The sequence below is a fragment of the Athene cunicularia genome (genome assembly GCF_003259725.1).
Source record: "Athene cunicularia isolate RWA chromosome 2 unlocalized genomic scaffold, athCun1 chr2_part1, whole genome shotgun sequence".
Taxonomy (NCBI): domain Eukaryota; kingdom Metazoa; phylum Chordata; class Aves; order Strigiformes; family Strigidae; genus Athene; species Athene cunicularia.
The window spans coordinates 2830591-2844604 of NW_020799095.1; the positions used below are offsets into that span (position 1 = coordinate 2830591).

The window sequence follows — 14014 nt, forward strand, 5'->3', positions numbered from 1 at the left end:
CACCCCGCTCATTCCCCCACCCTTCACCCATCTCTTTCCAGGGAAATCATCAGTGCAAAGGAGAAGAGTAAATACAAGTTCGCCCCAGCCCCTTTGCCCCCCGAGTTTGGCGCCTTCTTCCAAGGTAAAATGGGGGTGCCTTACCCCCCCCCATTACTCACTGCAACTGGGTTTGGGCTCCAGAGCTCCACACAGCCCAGAGAGCCTGCAAAAATCAATGCAAAGGGGATTTTTTTCTTTTTTTTCCCAGGGAAGCCCCCCAAAAAAACCCTGCGAGGCAAAGGTGTTGCAAAAAAAATCACCTAAAACTCCTCAACACAGCCAACCACCTGTAAAGCCCCAAACTGAGCCTTATTTTTAAACTCTGTGTTTTTTAAGACAAAAAAACCTCCCCCGGTGCAACCAGACATGCACAAAATCCAAGCATCCTCATCCCCTCCATCATTAACAGGGTCCTGTGCCCACATGGGGTGGATTTGGGTAGAAAAGGAATTTTTTTCCCCCCTTTTTTTTTTCCTGCTTACTCCCTGAAGTAAATCTTTCCTTCCTCATCCTTGCAGAGAGTTTCCAAGCCGGGGCTCAGCTCCCTGAAACACTCCAGCTCCGGCTTATCCATCTTTTTGGGGCCATCCTCTCCGGTTCCAAGGTAACACTGGGAAGCAGATGGGGAGGGCTTGGGATCATCATCCAAGTGATAACGCCCGAAGTTTTATTTATTCCAAGCAAGATAAAGACTGGAATTAAATCGCTTCATTTTCAAAAGCCTTTGAAAATCATATTTAAAATTCCATCCCTAAATTCAGTGGGTTTATCTTAAAAAAAAAAAACAAAACAAAATTAAATTAAAGATGGGTTTGAGTTGAAGTTACTCGTTCACCACTGGTCCAGCTTTGCGATGGCAGATGAGAACTTCTTGGCTGAATAAATTTGAGCAGAACGAGGTTTTAATTAACCCAGTGCTTAAAAATCAGGATTTAATTAATAGCTCCGAAATTTGCTTTCAATTAATTTGCCTGCACCCAGGAGCAGGGTGCAGTGAGATGAGTAAAACCTGCAGCGCTGGAGGTGTCAGGCTCGGCTTTAAGAGCTTCAGTAAAGGATTTTATGTGGCGATAGGCGACATAAAAACCCATCTCCCCCCGTCATCCCAACAGCCCAACGCCCTGCGGGCCATCACGCCGGCAGCGGTGGAGGTGCTGCTGGGGGTGCTGCAGCGGGGAGGCGGGGGGCCCCCTCCGGTGCCCCGGTTGCTGGAGCTGGCGTTACGTGGTGTGGTGGCCGTGGTCCACGTTCTGCACGGCAGCAGTCCCGGCGCTGGCCCCGTGCCCTTGCGTGTCCTCCTGGATGGTTACTTCAGGGTGCTCAATTTGGACCTGCCCGTTGCTTCTTTGGCGCCGGAGGCGGCCAGTGGCCTCGTTGCTCTCCGTGTGCTTATGCTGGGTAGGTGGCTGGGGACGGGGAGGGGGGATGGGGACATGGGATGGGTGCTGAGCCATCCCTGCTTTGCCATAGATGCCATCCCAGCCATGCTGAGCTGCGAGGACCGCCCGGTCCTCCAAGCTGTCTTTCTCAGCAACAACTGCTTCGAGCACATCATCCGTCTCCTCCAAAACAGCAAGGTACCAGGGTGATCACATTGGTGTCCCCGCTTGGTGACACCAGTGTTGGCCACCCTCATCTCCATCCTCACCCCTCCTGTCTCTAAATGGTGCTGGGACCCATCCGTGGAGTGGGGACCCTCCATAACCCCCTTCCCTCTTCCCCCCGTGCCATACCCGGCATGGCTGATGCCCACCCCGTGTCCTGCAGCTCTACCTCAGCAGCTCGCAGGAGGCAGGTGAAGCCCGGAACGAGGTCCCTGTGTGGCCACTGAATGGGGATGGACTCCAGCAGGTACAGTGTAGGGCCACCCCATAACCAAACTGCTGGGTGTGGTGGGCTGTGTCCCCTCAACCCCAGGACTCAGCAGACCCACCACCCCTATGTCCCTCTAGGTCTTTGACAGCAGCTCTGACGCCATTGCAGTCCACGCTGTCAGGGTGCTCACTGCCATCATGAGCAACTCGCCCTCGGCCAAGGTGGGCAGCAGACCAGAGGCGGGGAGAACACCCCAAAAGCAGATGGGTTTGGGCGTTTTCACCTTGCGAGGTGGCCTGGGGTGAAAGCAGCACATGATGGGGCTCAGTATGGGGGTCCCACGTGCCTGGGTGCTTGCAGGAGGTGTTCAAGGAACGCATCGGCTACGCCCACCTCTACGAGGTGTTGAAGAGCCAAGGCCAGCCCACCCAATGCCTGCTCCAGGAGCTCCTCAACATGGTGAGTGTGCCCGCTTCTCCTCCACGCCCAGAAAGCCCTCGGTGCTGGCGGTTTATGGTAGATCTCTGCCACTATGTGGCCCCATCCCTCACCCTCCAGTCCTCTCCACCCTGCTAGTTTCCCATCAGCTTCCTCCCAAGGGGTCTCTGGGCCATCTTTTCCTTGTAGTCATGCTCAGCATTGGGGAGTTTTGAGCCCTTTCCGATGTGGTACTGCTTGCTCTGGTACTGCTTGATGCGCAGAGGTTTCCAAGGTGCTTGATGCACGAGGGTCTCCAAAATATTTGATCCATGGGGGTCTCCAACATGCTTGATCCACAGGGGTTCCCAAAATGCTTGATGAATAGGGCTCTCCAGGGGGATTTTGATGCACAAGGGTCTTCAAAATGTTTGGTGCATGAGATTCTCTGATACACTTCATGCATGGAGGTCTCCAAAGCTCTTGATGTATGAGGGTCTCCAAGACTCTTGATACACAATTGTCTCTGATACGCTTGATGCATGGGGGTCTCTGCTGCCAGCCCAGGGTGGCCGGGGGAGAATCCATCCCTTTCCACAGGGTCAGGGCTGCACCAACCAGCTCTTATGTTTTGGCAGGCAGTGGAGGGTGACCACAGCTCCTTCCCAGTGCGCCCCATCCGCAATGAGCAACCTCTGCTCATCCTGCTGGCCTGGTTGCCAGCCCTGGCATGCTGGGAGCTGCAGATCTTCCTCTCGGGCTGGCTGCGGCGGCTCTGCGAAGCCTCCCTGCCCAGCCGTCTCACCTGCGTCAAGGCGGGCATGGTGGGCAGCCTACTGAGTGCCCTGGCTACTGAGCCAGCGCTACCAGCTGCCTGCTCTGAAAATTTACTGGAGCTGCTGCGGGCGTTGGGCAGCCTCTCCATCTGCCCCAGGGAGCTGCGGCAGCTGCTGCAGCTGCTGAGGCACGAGAGAGGTCGGGGTCCGCATCCCTACGTGGCGCCTGTCATCCGGGCGCTCTCGGGGATGGCACGGGTCGAGGGACCCCCCCGCGCACTGCAGTGCTTTGACCTGACACCCGGTATGGCGGGGATCATGGTGCCCACCATCCAGAAGTGGCCCGGCAGCGCCTTCGCCTTCCACGCCTGGTTGTGCCTGAGCGAGGAGGAGCCTGAGCCAACGGCAAGGCCGAAGAGGAGGCAGCTCTACAGGTGATGCTCAGTGGAGGGACTGGAGGGGCTGAGATGAGGATGAGGAGGTATAGCACCACCAAGCCCACTGTGCTTCTCCTCCACTAGCTTCTTCACAGCTGGTGGGACAGGCCTTGAGGCGTTCTTCACTGCCGGTGGCGTGCTGGTGGTGGCGGTCTGCACTAAGAAGGACTACATGACGGTGGCGTTGCCGGAGTTTGCCTTCAACGACTCGTCTTGGGTGAGTATTGTGCCCATTCCTGTCCCCATCAGGGCAGGCGACAAGGACACCAGGATGCCTGACGCCCCCTCCCTGTCCCCCCCAGCACTGCATCGACATCGTCCATGTCGCCGGCCGTCGACCCTTCGGCCAGAACATCGTCAGCATCTACACCGACGGGCACCTGCGAAAGACAGCGCAGCTCCGCTTCCCCTCCCTCCATGAGGTGGGGGATCCCCCCTGGCACCTGGCCAAACCCCTCCTCACAGCACGAGGCTGAGGGGCCACGCACAACTACTTCTTCCTTCCAGTCCTTCACCTCCTGCTGCATCGGCTCCGCGGGCCACCGGACCACCACCACCACTGCCACCACCACCAGCCACCCGCCAACGTCCCACGGGCCAGAGCTGGTCTTCCCACCGCACCCCACGCTCGGCCGCTCCCAATCTGTCCCCGCTGCCCTGGGCCCCCACACTTGGACCCCGACTCAGCCCCCCACAGAGGGTGTGGTGGCCACCACAGCAGCCGGCAGTCAGGACACTGAGTGGGGCAGCCCCACCTCCCTGGAGGGTCACCTGGGCTCCGTGGCCATCTTCTGTGAGGCTCTGCAGCAAGCCCAGGTCAAGGCACTCTTCTGCACGGGTACGTCGCGGGGGGGGCACGGGGGGATGTCCATCCACAAGGGTGCTGGTGGCAACTGGGGTCTCCTCCACTGTGCTGCAGCTCATCCCAATCCTCTCCCTCCTCAGGACCAAACATTACATCACCATTTGCGCTGGAAGGTGACTTGGTGGAGCTCAGCAGCAAGCTCTTGCTGTACTACACCCCACAGGTGAGGAGAGCCACCCCCCCAGGGACAAGGACAGCACTGGTAGACCCTCTGCCATAAGTGACATCTCCAGGAGCATCAGGATGCTCCCATGGTGATGTCTTCTAGGCCTGCAGGAACAACATCTGCCTGGACCTCTCTCCCAGCCACGGCTTGGACGGGAGGCTGACGGGGCACAAGGTGGTCAACTGGGACATCAAGGTACACTGGGTGCAGGGTGGTCTGTCCGCCTCATGGCGTAGAGGCAGCTGGCTCCCTCCTTTGGTTCAAGGCCAGGGCAGGACCCCCCCAGGGTGTCAGGTGGCCACGGTGGTTCCCCTGGAGCCTACAGGGACTCTGCTACATGGTATTGGGTCCACCAAGGCCCTGCATGACCCATGGGTGCCCTAAGGACCTGTCTGCCACATAGGTCCTCAGCATCCAGGGTGGGCACCGTAGGTGGTGTGGGAGAGCAGGTAGTTTTGGGGGACCTGTTTTAGGTTTGTGCTGTAGGATGGGTCCAGGCACACCCCGATGTTTGCTAACTACAGGGCCTGACTCTCCCCGGCTTGAGCTGAGCCCATGAGCAGGCAGCACAAACCCTGGGTGCACATGCAACCTCCTCTTCTACGCTGCCATCACCACGCAGCACCCAGCAAAGCCTCTCGCCTCCCTCCGGCAGGACGTGGTCAACTGTGTGGGTGGGATGGGAGTGCTGCTGCCCCTGCTCGAGCAAGTGGTGTCCAAGAAGGAGGAGCCTGAAGATGAGCAGGAGACCAACGACCTGGTGGGGCCGGAGCTAACGTCCTCCAGGAACGCCCAGGGTTTGCTCATCCCGCTGGGCAAATCCTCAGGTGAGGACCTCAGGGGACATGGGACAGGAGCCATCCTGCTCCGGTGGCTGGAGGTAGCCCCATTGCCACAGAGGTGCTGCCTGGAGCCAGGCTGGTGTCTACCACAGGCAGGAGAGGTCTTGCTTGAGGCACCAAGAGTTATGGGATAATGGATAAATCATTGACATCTTCTAATGTCATGGCCCAGTGAGTCATAAACAAGCAGTTCTGGGAAAATGAGGGTGGCTCCAGCCTGCTTACCTCTGGCTCGCCTTTATGTGGAGTCTCTGATGTCTTACAGTAGGACTGGGTTCATGCAGGGCTTTTTGCCGATATCCAGCTGCTTATTTCCAAGCTTGGAGCAGCAGAGGTTTCCACTTGCATAAATCTGGGGGAAATAGGAGAACAGGCTGAAAAGTTTGCGGAGAAAAGTTGATGGTGCAGGGTCTCTGGGATGCCCTTTGCAGGCAGATGAGTCTAGAGAAGAGGAGACCTCCTGGCCCTCTGCAACTCCCTGAGAGGAGGGGGTAGAGAGGGGGGATGAGTCTCTTGAGCCAAGGACCCAGCGCCAGGCCCAGAGGGAATGGCCTCAAGCTGCGCCAGGGCAGGGTCAGGCTGGCTCTGAGGAAGGATTTCTTTGCAGAAGGGGCTGTTGGGCGTTGGAATGGGCTGCCCAGGGCAGGGGGGGAGTCCCCATCCCTGGAGGGGTTGAAGAGTCGGGCTGACCCAGCGCTGAGGGATCTGGTGGAGTTGGGAATGGTCAGGGGGAGGGTCATGGTTGGGCTGGAGGAGCTTCAAGGGCTTTTCCAACCCAGATGATTCTGGGATTCCGTGATTCAGATGCAGGACATGCAGGTGTTCTGGTGAACACAGGGCTCACAGCTACTGGTGGGGCTCTGCCCTGTGTCTTGCAGAGAGCAGGCTGGAGAGGAACAGCGTGGCTGCCTTCCTGCTGCTGGTGAAGAACTTCATCCAGAACCACCTGGTGAACCAGGAGAGCCTGGTGCAGTGCCATGGGCCAGCCATCATCGGGGCTCTGCTGCAGAAGGTGTGGGGGGCTACCGAAGGCTCCATCCCTCAGTCCCCAGGGCTGTTCCCTAAGGGAGATATTGGGACTGCAAGCTTTCCCTCTCGCCATGGCAGGTCTCCAGCCCGCTGCTGGACATGAGCACGCTGATGGCCTCACAGATCCTCATGGAGCAGGTGGCCTCTGAGGGCAGTGGGCTCCTGCTGCACCTCCTCTACCAGCACCTCCTCTTTGACTTCCGCATCTGGAGCAACAGCGACTTTGCCGTCCGCTTAGGTGGGAACTGGGGGTGCTTGAGGGTGTTCTCCATCCCAACCAGCTTCTGTGGCTACTCACACCTTCTCCCTACAGGTCACATCCAGTACCTGGCCAACATCGTCAAGGACCACAAGCAACGCATCCGCAAGAAGTATGGGGTGCAGTACATCCTCGACTCCATCCGGACCTACTACGGGTGAGCTGCCACTTGTATCCTGGACCCACCAACGTTGATGTGGTGGGTGGGCTTTGTGGAGATGCAGTTTGTGGTAGACACCCTTTGCTTGGGGCAGTATCTCCCCTGCAAGCACCTCATGGGATAATCTTCCGCTGTGGTGGTGGGTGCAAGACCCCATGGCCATGCCCCATCCCAAAGCCTCCACCCAGATCTGTGACCAGTCAGCCCCAAAATCCACCCCCAGCATCTCACCAGCAGCAACTGAGGTCACGGTGGTTTCTGCAAGGAGCTGATCCGCTTCTCCTGTCTGACCCCATGCGTTTCCACGCACCCATGATACTGGGGGTGCTTGCGCCCTGCAGAGACCCAAATGCATGGGGGTGGACATGGGCAGAGTTGGCCAGAAGGAATGTCCATGCTGGGCTGTCTTGGAGCTCATCAGGCTTCATGGTGGGATTGGGATCATGCTGGCGATGGGTGACAAGGGGCAGGAGGGTGGCTGTGCACATCCCCAGAGGGAATGCCCACACATGTCTGTCTATCAGCACCTCCAGGGAGAAGACCACAGCCACTGACGACATCAAAACAGTACAGACATCCCTCTTCAGCCTGGTGAAGGATTTCTTCTGCAGGAGCTTCTCTGGGGAGGAGATGCAGAGCTTGCTGAGCTATGTGGCTGGGGCACAGGATGAGCAGCAGGTATGGCACCCAAGCACCCGGGTCCCCAAACACCTCAGTGTGCCATGGGCTGGCCCTGTGCTTGGCAGCAGGTGGGGAGAAGTCACAGAGGTCCTGGTAGGACACGTGGAGAGCAGTGGACAACCGGCTCCGTGTCCTGCAGGTCTGCGGGGCGCTGGAGGTGATCCACAGCCTGCTGAAGGGCTCACCTGCCCAGGAGCAGCTCTTTGCCTTCCTCTTTGAGCCAGGCCACGTGGAGGTCCTCTTCTCACTGCTGGTGCAGAAGAAGTTCTCGGATAAAGTGCGGGAGAGGGTCTTCAAAGTAAGGCAGGTCCCTAGCTCCAACCTCTCACTATCCCCAGCAGCCAGGGACTTTGCCACAGCAGGGTGGGCACCCCTTTCTCCCTCACCAGATCCTCTACAAGATGCTGAAGTATGAGAAGGTCCCTGAGCGCAGCAAGAACCGCCTGAAGCTGAAGGACATTGGTTACCAGGGGCTCATCGCCTGCCTCAGTGACGTCCCCACCTCCATGCTGCTCTTCCGCTGCCTCTCAGAGCAGGTCCTCGGGGCAGGTACTGTGTGCCCTGCCAAAAACAGACTGGCCCTGGCCACCCATCCCAGATGCGTGCCACGAGGTCATCACTGGTGGCTTCCCACAAGCAAAACTCAGCTGGTCTCGGGACTGGGGGTCTTTGGTGGCTTTTAGGGCCAGAACAAGGTGTCCCACCACAGTGCTGTCTCTCCTTGTCCATAGACCCTCCCAACTACAAGGACCTAGTGGCCGTGGTTTACTTGTCCCACCGGGCTGAGCTGACCGTCCGGCTCGATATCTGCCGCAAGGTGAGCAGGGCCATGGGCGCAAGGGGCTGTGACTGAGTTGTCACCTGGGCTGAGCTTCCTGGGCACCCAGCTATGCCTGAAGCCAGGGACCATGGGAATGGTGGTAACACCCCATGCATGGGGCTGCCAGCACATGGATGTACCAGCATGGAGGTGGTGCAGCCCCAGCACCCCACATGATGGTTATGGAGGATCTGGGGTGCTCAGGACTAAGCATCCTGTCTCTTGGAGGAACCAGCACCCCAAGAGCCTCCCAGGAGCTGGTGAAACATCATTGGGTCTCCCCCTTTGCTTTCTCTTGCAGCTCTTCCACTTGATCTATGCGCAGCAGGACATGGTGAGGCAGCTGGCAAGGTTGGCTGGCTGGCAGGACACGCTCACCAAGCTCTACGTCAAGGAGTCCTACGAATCCCGACAGCACAGCCTGAGCAACGTGGGCAACGGGGGCTGCCTGGAGCTCCTCCGCCTCTCGGACCCCTCTGGCAAGGAGGGGGTGAGCCCACCACTGGCCGAGCTGCAGGAGCTGGATGTCTTCCTGCCACTGGGCTACGAGGCCTCAGACCAGGAACTCTCCGAGGGCTTCTCCGACCACTCCATCTCCCCAAGCGGCCGCACCAAGTCCTTCCACTCGTACAACTTCAAGTCTTTCGACTCCTCTGACCGGGCCAGCCGCTCATCCTCCAACCCTGGTGATGGTCCTCCCTTTGATGGTGTCTACCACCCGCTCTCACCCTTCTCCACCTCACCCTTTGACCTGGGGCTTGACCTGGCCAGCACCAGCTCCATCGCCACGGCCGAGAGCGACACTCACACCCCTACCAGTGGCCCGGGCACCCCCTCACCCCTTGAGAGCTTCAAGCCCTTCCCAGGGATGCGAGCACGCAAGAGCTCCAGCCTCTCCAACGTCCTGGATGAGAGCAGCTACCAGGACGCGCTGCCCAGCGACAATGTCTCCAACACCAGCAACCCCCAGGTGAGCCCCAAACCGTCGTGCCCACCACCCTGGACTACTCTGGACACTGGACCTCTCACCCTTCCTCTCTGTTGACAGCAAACGCCTGAGGAGGAGCTGTGCAACCTCTTGACCAACATCATCTTCTCGGTGACCTGGCGGGGGGTGGAAGGCTGGGACGACGTGGCGTGGAGGGAGCGGGGGCAGGTGTTCTCCGTCCTCACCAAGCTGGGGACAGCGTGCGAGCTGGTGCGGCCACCTGATGAGATCAAACGCAGGTGAGTCCTACCCAGGCTCAGGTGGGTGCATCCCAAGGGAGGGCCACCCTACAGAGCCCCCTGCTCTCCCGCAGCCTCCTGGAGATGATGCTGGAGTCGGCGCTGACGGACCTGAAGGAGTCGGGGCCAGCCGCCCTGCCCAGTCTTACCCACAATGCCCTCAAGCTGCTGCGGCTGCTCCAAGACTTCTTGTTCTCTGAGGGACACAACAACCAGGCCCTGTGGAGTGAGAAGGTAGATGGGTGCATGTGGGGATCCCTGATCCCAAAACCAAGCTCTGAAACCTAATGCTAACCCCTCAGCCCTGATGTTAGCCCTAACCCTAAACCCTGCCCCTAACTGCAGCCCTTGAACCTAACCTGTGCCTTAATCCTAAACCATAACTCTAATCCATAGCCAGTAAATGAAATTCTAACCCTAAACCTTAGCCCTAGCCCTACACCCTTGCCATAAACCCCAAGTCTAACCCTAAGCCTTAACCCTAACTCTGTACCTTTGCTCTGAAGCGCAATCCTATACTCTAGCCCTAACCCCTAATTCTAACCCTTAACCCCAACCTTACCATAAACCCAGATTCAATACTCTAATCCTGTATGCTAAAATCTAACTCTAAACCCTAACTCGTAGCCTGTATATCTAACCCTAACCCTTGCTGTAAACTCTACATTCTTGTGTAAACCGTAATGCTTGATCCTAAACCCTAAACCTAACTTTAACCTTTACTGTAAATCCAATCCCCTAGCCCTAAACCATAACTCTAACTCCTAACCTATAAGTCTAACCATACCTCCTAAATCCTAATCCTAAACTTTAATTCTACATCCTTGTCATAAACCCCAACCCTTAACCCTAATCTTAACCCTTAACGCTAGCCCCACACCCTTACTGTAAACCGGAATCCCAAACTCTAACCTTAACTCATAAACTGTAATCTAACCATATCTCCTAAATCCAAAGCCTAAACCTTAACCCTACATCCTTGCTGTAAGCCTCAGCCCTAATGCCAGTCCTATACCCTAGCCCTAACCCTAACACTAACCCTACAACCTTACTGTAAACCTGACTCTATACACTAACCCTGTATGCTAAGATCTAACCCTAAACCCTATCCCTAACTCATAACCTGTAAATCTAACCCTAACCCTTGCTGTAAACCGTAACCCTGCATTCTTGCTGTAAACCCTAACCCTGATCCTAAACCCTAATCCCTAAACTTTAACCTTTAACCCTGTACCCTTACTGTAAATCCAAGATCCTAGCTCCATACCCTAAACCATAACCCTAACTCATAACCGTGCCTTCTAAATCCTAATCCTAAATGTTAACCCTACATCTTTGCCATAAACTTTAGCCCCAACCCTTAACCCTAACCCTTCAACCTTACTGTAAGCCAAAATCCTAATCCTATACCCTAAACCCTAACCTAAACTCATAATTTATAAATCTAACTGTACCTCCTAAATCCGAATCCTAAACCTTAACCCTACATCTTTGCTGTAAACCTCACCCCTAACCCCAATCCTGTACCCTAGTACTAACCCCAATCCTAACCCTGAACCCATACCCTACACCCTTACCATAAACCCTTGCCCTAAGCCCCAAACCATAACCCTCATGCCAAACTGTAACTAGTTTGTCATTGGTGTTAGGAGTTGGGGCTCTACCCTACCCCTAAACCCTAGTCCTAACCCCTCCCCATAAGCCATAAGCACGTCAAGCAGAGCCGAGGGTGGCTGGGTGATGGGGACAGACCCGGTGGCTTTGTGCCTGCCTGGCCAGAGAGGTGGCGGGTATATGGCTGGATAAGGGGGCTCACTGTGCCACCCCCAGATCTACGAGGGGGTGAGCAGTCTGCTGGACAAGCTGGGCGTCTGGTACCACCTGGCCAACGGCACCTCTGACCTCAAGGAGATGGCCCAGACGGGTCTACGCATCCTCATAGGCTACATCATGCTGCAGGACCCCCAGGTGGGTCACCCTTTCCTGGAACGAGACCCCAGCCCATGGGGCAGGGGCAGGTGGCCCTGTCTGATGTCCCATGTCCCCCCCAGCTGCACTCGCTGGCATACGTGAAGCTGCACAGCCTGCTGCAGACCGCCTCAGCCCCCAAAAACGATGAGGCTTGCTACCTGCTGGGCAAGCTAGAGACCCCGCTGCGGCGCTCGCTGGATGCCAAGTCAGAGACCACCTCCTGGTTGGTGCCCATCGTCCGTACGCTCATGGACCAGTGCTATGAGACCCTGCAGCTGCAGCTTTTCCTGCCCTCACTGCCCCCCACCAACGGCAGCCCCACTTTCTATGAGGACTTCCAGCTCTTCTGCACCACCCCGGAGTGGAGGGCCTTCATCGAGAAGCACGTGGGTGCCGTGGGGCATGGGGTGGCATTGCTGTTGGGAGAACACCTTCCCAGGCTTAGAGATGGGTCTGTGCAGTGGTGGGGTCCCCATGTCACTACCAGGTTGGGACAGCCTTGCAGGGGTGACGTCCAGAGCAGGGATGCTGGTTGATGGGCGCCCTGCAAACGCCTCGCTTCTCATCCTGGTTCTTTCGGCAGGTGCAGCCCACCATGGCCCAGTTTGAGATGGACACCTTTGCCAAGAGCCACGACCACATGTCCAATTTCTGGAACGCCTGCTATGATGCCATGATGAGCAGTTCCCAGCGGCGGGAGCAGGAGAAGGCGGCCAGCCGCAAGATGTTCCAGGTACTGCCTGCTCTTCGCCCCTGGGATGTCACCCTGGGCATGTCCAGTACCTAAAGGTGACCCACAAGAAATCTGGAGAGGGACTTTTCACAAGGGCATGTAGGGATAGGATGAGGGTTCACAGTTTTAAACTGACAGAGGGTAGACTTAGTTTAGATATAAGGAAGACATTGTTCCCTGTGAGGATGGCAAGGCCCTGGCACAGGCTGCCCAGAGCAGCTGTGGCTGCCCCCTCCCTGGAAGGGTTCAAGGCCAGGTTGGACGGGGCTTTGGGCAACCTGGGCTAGTGGAAGGTGTCCCTGCCCGGGGCAGGGGGGTTGGAACTGGATGATTTTTAAGGTCCCTTCCAACCCAAACTATTCTAGAATTATGTGATTCTATGTGCTCCTCATCCTGGGGACATGCTTCTCACCCCAAGGATGTCATCCAGGGGACGTGCTCCTTGCTCTGAGGATGTCATCCTAGAGATGTACTCCTCTCCCTGGGGATATTAACCCCGAGGATGTGCTCCTCATCCCAAGGATGTCATCCTGGGGATATCCTTCTTACTCTGGGGACATTGTCCTCGAGATGTGCACCTCAGGCCAGGGACATCATCCCAGAGTCATGGGGGTGTGCTTGTCACCCCAAGGATATCATCCCACGAACATGTTCCGTGTTCTAGGGATGTCATCCTGGGACTGTGCTCCTCACCCCGGGAACATTAACCCTGGGGATGTGCTTTTCATCCTGGGGATGTTACCCTGGGGAGATCCTCCTCACTCTGGAGACATCATCCTCAGGATGTGCTCCTTATCCTGGAGACATCATCCTGGGGACATGTTCCTCACCCTGGGGACATCGTCCCAGAGATGTCATTCCAGGGATGTGCTCCTTGCCCTGGGTACATGCTCCTCACCCTAAGGATATCACCCTGGGGATGTGCTTCTCTCTCTGGGGATGCCATTCTAGGGACATGCTCTTCACACCAGGGACATACTCCTCTTCCTGGGGGTGTGCTCTTCATCTCTGAAATGTCATCCTGAGAACATGCTCCTTACCCTGGGGACATTGCCCTCAGGAAGTGCTCCTTCTCCTGAGGACATTGTTCAGGGGATTCTTGGGATGTGCTCCTCACCACAAGTGCATCATCCTGGGAACATTCTCCTTGCCTTGGGGATATATCCCAATGGACATGCTTCTCACCCTGGGCATGTCCCCAAGTCCCAGCCCTGCTGTCACTTCACTCTCCTGCTCCTTTGGCAGGAGCTGGTGCTGGAACCGGTGGCGAAACGCTCTAAGGCAGAAAATGCCCGGCACACCAACATGCTCAAGCAGGCCAACAACCACCATGGCACCGTGCTGAAGCAGTGGTGGTCCCTGTGCCGCCTCCTCACCTCGCCCCGCTCCGCCTGGGCTGACCGGTGAGCCCCCACCTCAGTCCCTGGCAAGGGGTGGCATGGCTGGGGGTCCCAAGGGTGCCTCACCCCTGCCTGCCCTCCCAGGAACCCACCAGAGGTTCGCTGGAAGCTGTCAAGCGCTGAAACCTACTCCCGGATGAGGCTGAAGCTGGTGCCCAACCTGAATTTCGACCAACACTTGGAGGCTAGCGCCCTACGGGACAACCTGGGTGAGCTGATGGGAGTGGGGCACCCAGGGGTCCCCCCATGCCATGGGTGAAGGGGCTGTCACTGGTTGGATGCACGTGGTGGAGTTGAGCTGCGAGCTGTCGTGTTGGGGTTGAGGGATGGGATGGGATGGGATGGGATGGGATGGGATGGGATGGGATGGGATG

At 57.2% G+C, this 14014-nt stretch overlaps 1 protein-coding gene across 1 annotated transcript in view; it reads left to right on the forward strand.

Moving 5' to 3' along the window:
• NBEAL2 (neurobeachin like 2) overlaps window positions 1-14014 on the forward strand; it is a 19774-nt gene that overhangs the window by 2375 nt on the left and 3385 nt on the right. Inside the window, exons 5-33 of the mRNA XM_026842678.1 lie at window positions 42-124; window positions 561-646; window positions 1155-1440; window positions 1513-1619; window positions 1810-1893; window positions 1995-2078; window positions 2218-2316; window positions 2913-3484; window positions 3572-3704; window positions 3790-3909; window positions 3995-4325; window positions 4433-4515; window positions 4621-4713; window positions 5174-5345; window positions 6239-6372; window positions 6468-6627; window positions 6703-6805; window positions 7333-7486; window positions 7629-7787; window positions 7879-8038; window positions 8221-8306; window positions 8611-9279; window positions 9358-9536; window positions 9611-9770; window positions 11367-11504; window positions 11588-11893; window positions 12091-12240; window positions 13486-13643; window positions 13725-13863. Coding sequence (XP_026698479.1) covers window positions 42-124; window positions 561-646; window positions 1155-1440; window positions 1513-1619; window positions 1810-1893; window positions 1995-2078; window positions 2218-2316; window positions 2913-3484; window positions 3572-3704; window positions 3790-3909; window positions 3995-4325; window positions 4433-4515; window positions 4621-4713; window positions 5174-5345; window positions 6239-6372; window positions 6468-6627; window positions 6703-6805; window positions 7333-7486; window positions 7629-7787; window positions 7879-8038; window positions 8221-8306; window positions 8611-9279; window positions 9358-9536; window positions 9611-9770; window positions 11367-11504; window positions 11588-11893; window positions 12091-12240; window positions 13486-13643; window positions 13725-13863 — 5188 coding nt within the window. The remainder of the gene's footprint in view (window positions 1-41; window positions 125-560; window positions 647-1154; window positions 1441-1512; window positions 1620-1809; window positions 1894-1994; window positions 2079-2217; window positions 2317-2912; window positions 3485-3571; window positions 3705-3789; window positions 3910-3994; window positions 4326-4432; window positions 4516-4620; window positions 4714-5173; window positions 5346-6238; window positions 6373-6467; window positions 6628-6702; window positions 6806-7332; window positions 7487-7628; window positions 7788-7878; window positions 8039-8220; window positions 8307-8610; window positions 9280-9357; window positions 9537-9610; window positions 9771-11366; window positions 11505-11587; window positions 11894-12090; window positions 12241-13485; window positions 13644-13724; window positions 13864-14014) is intronic.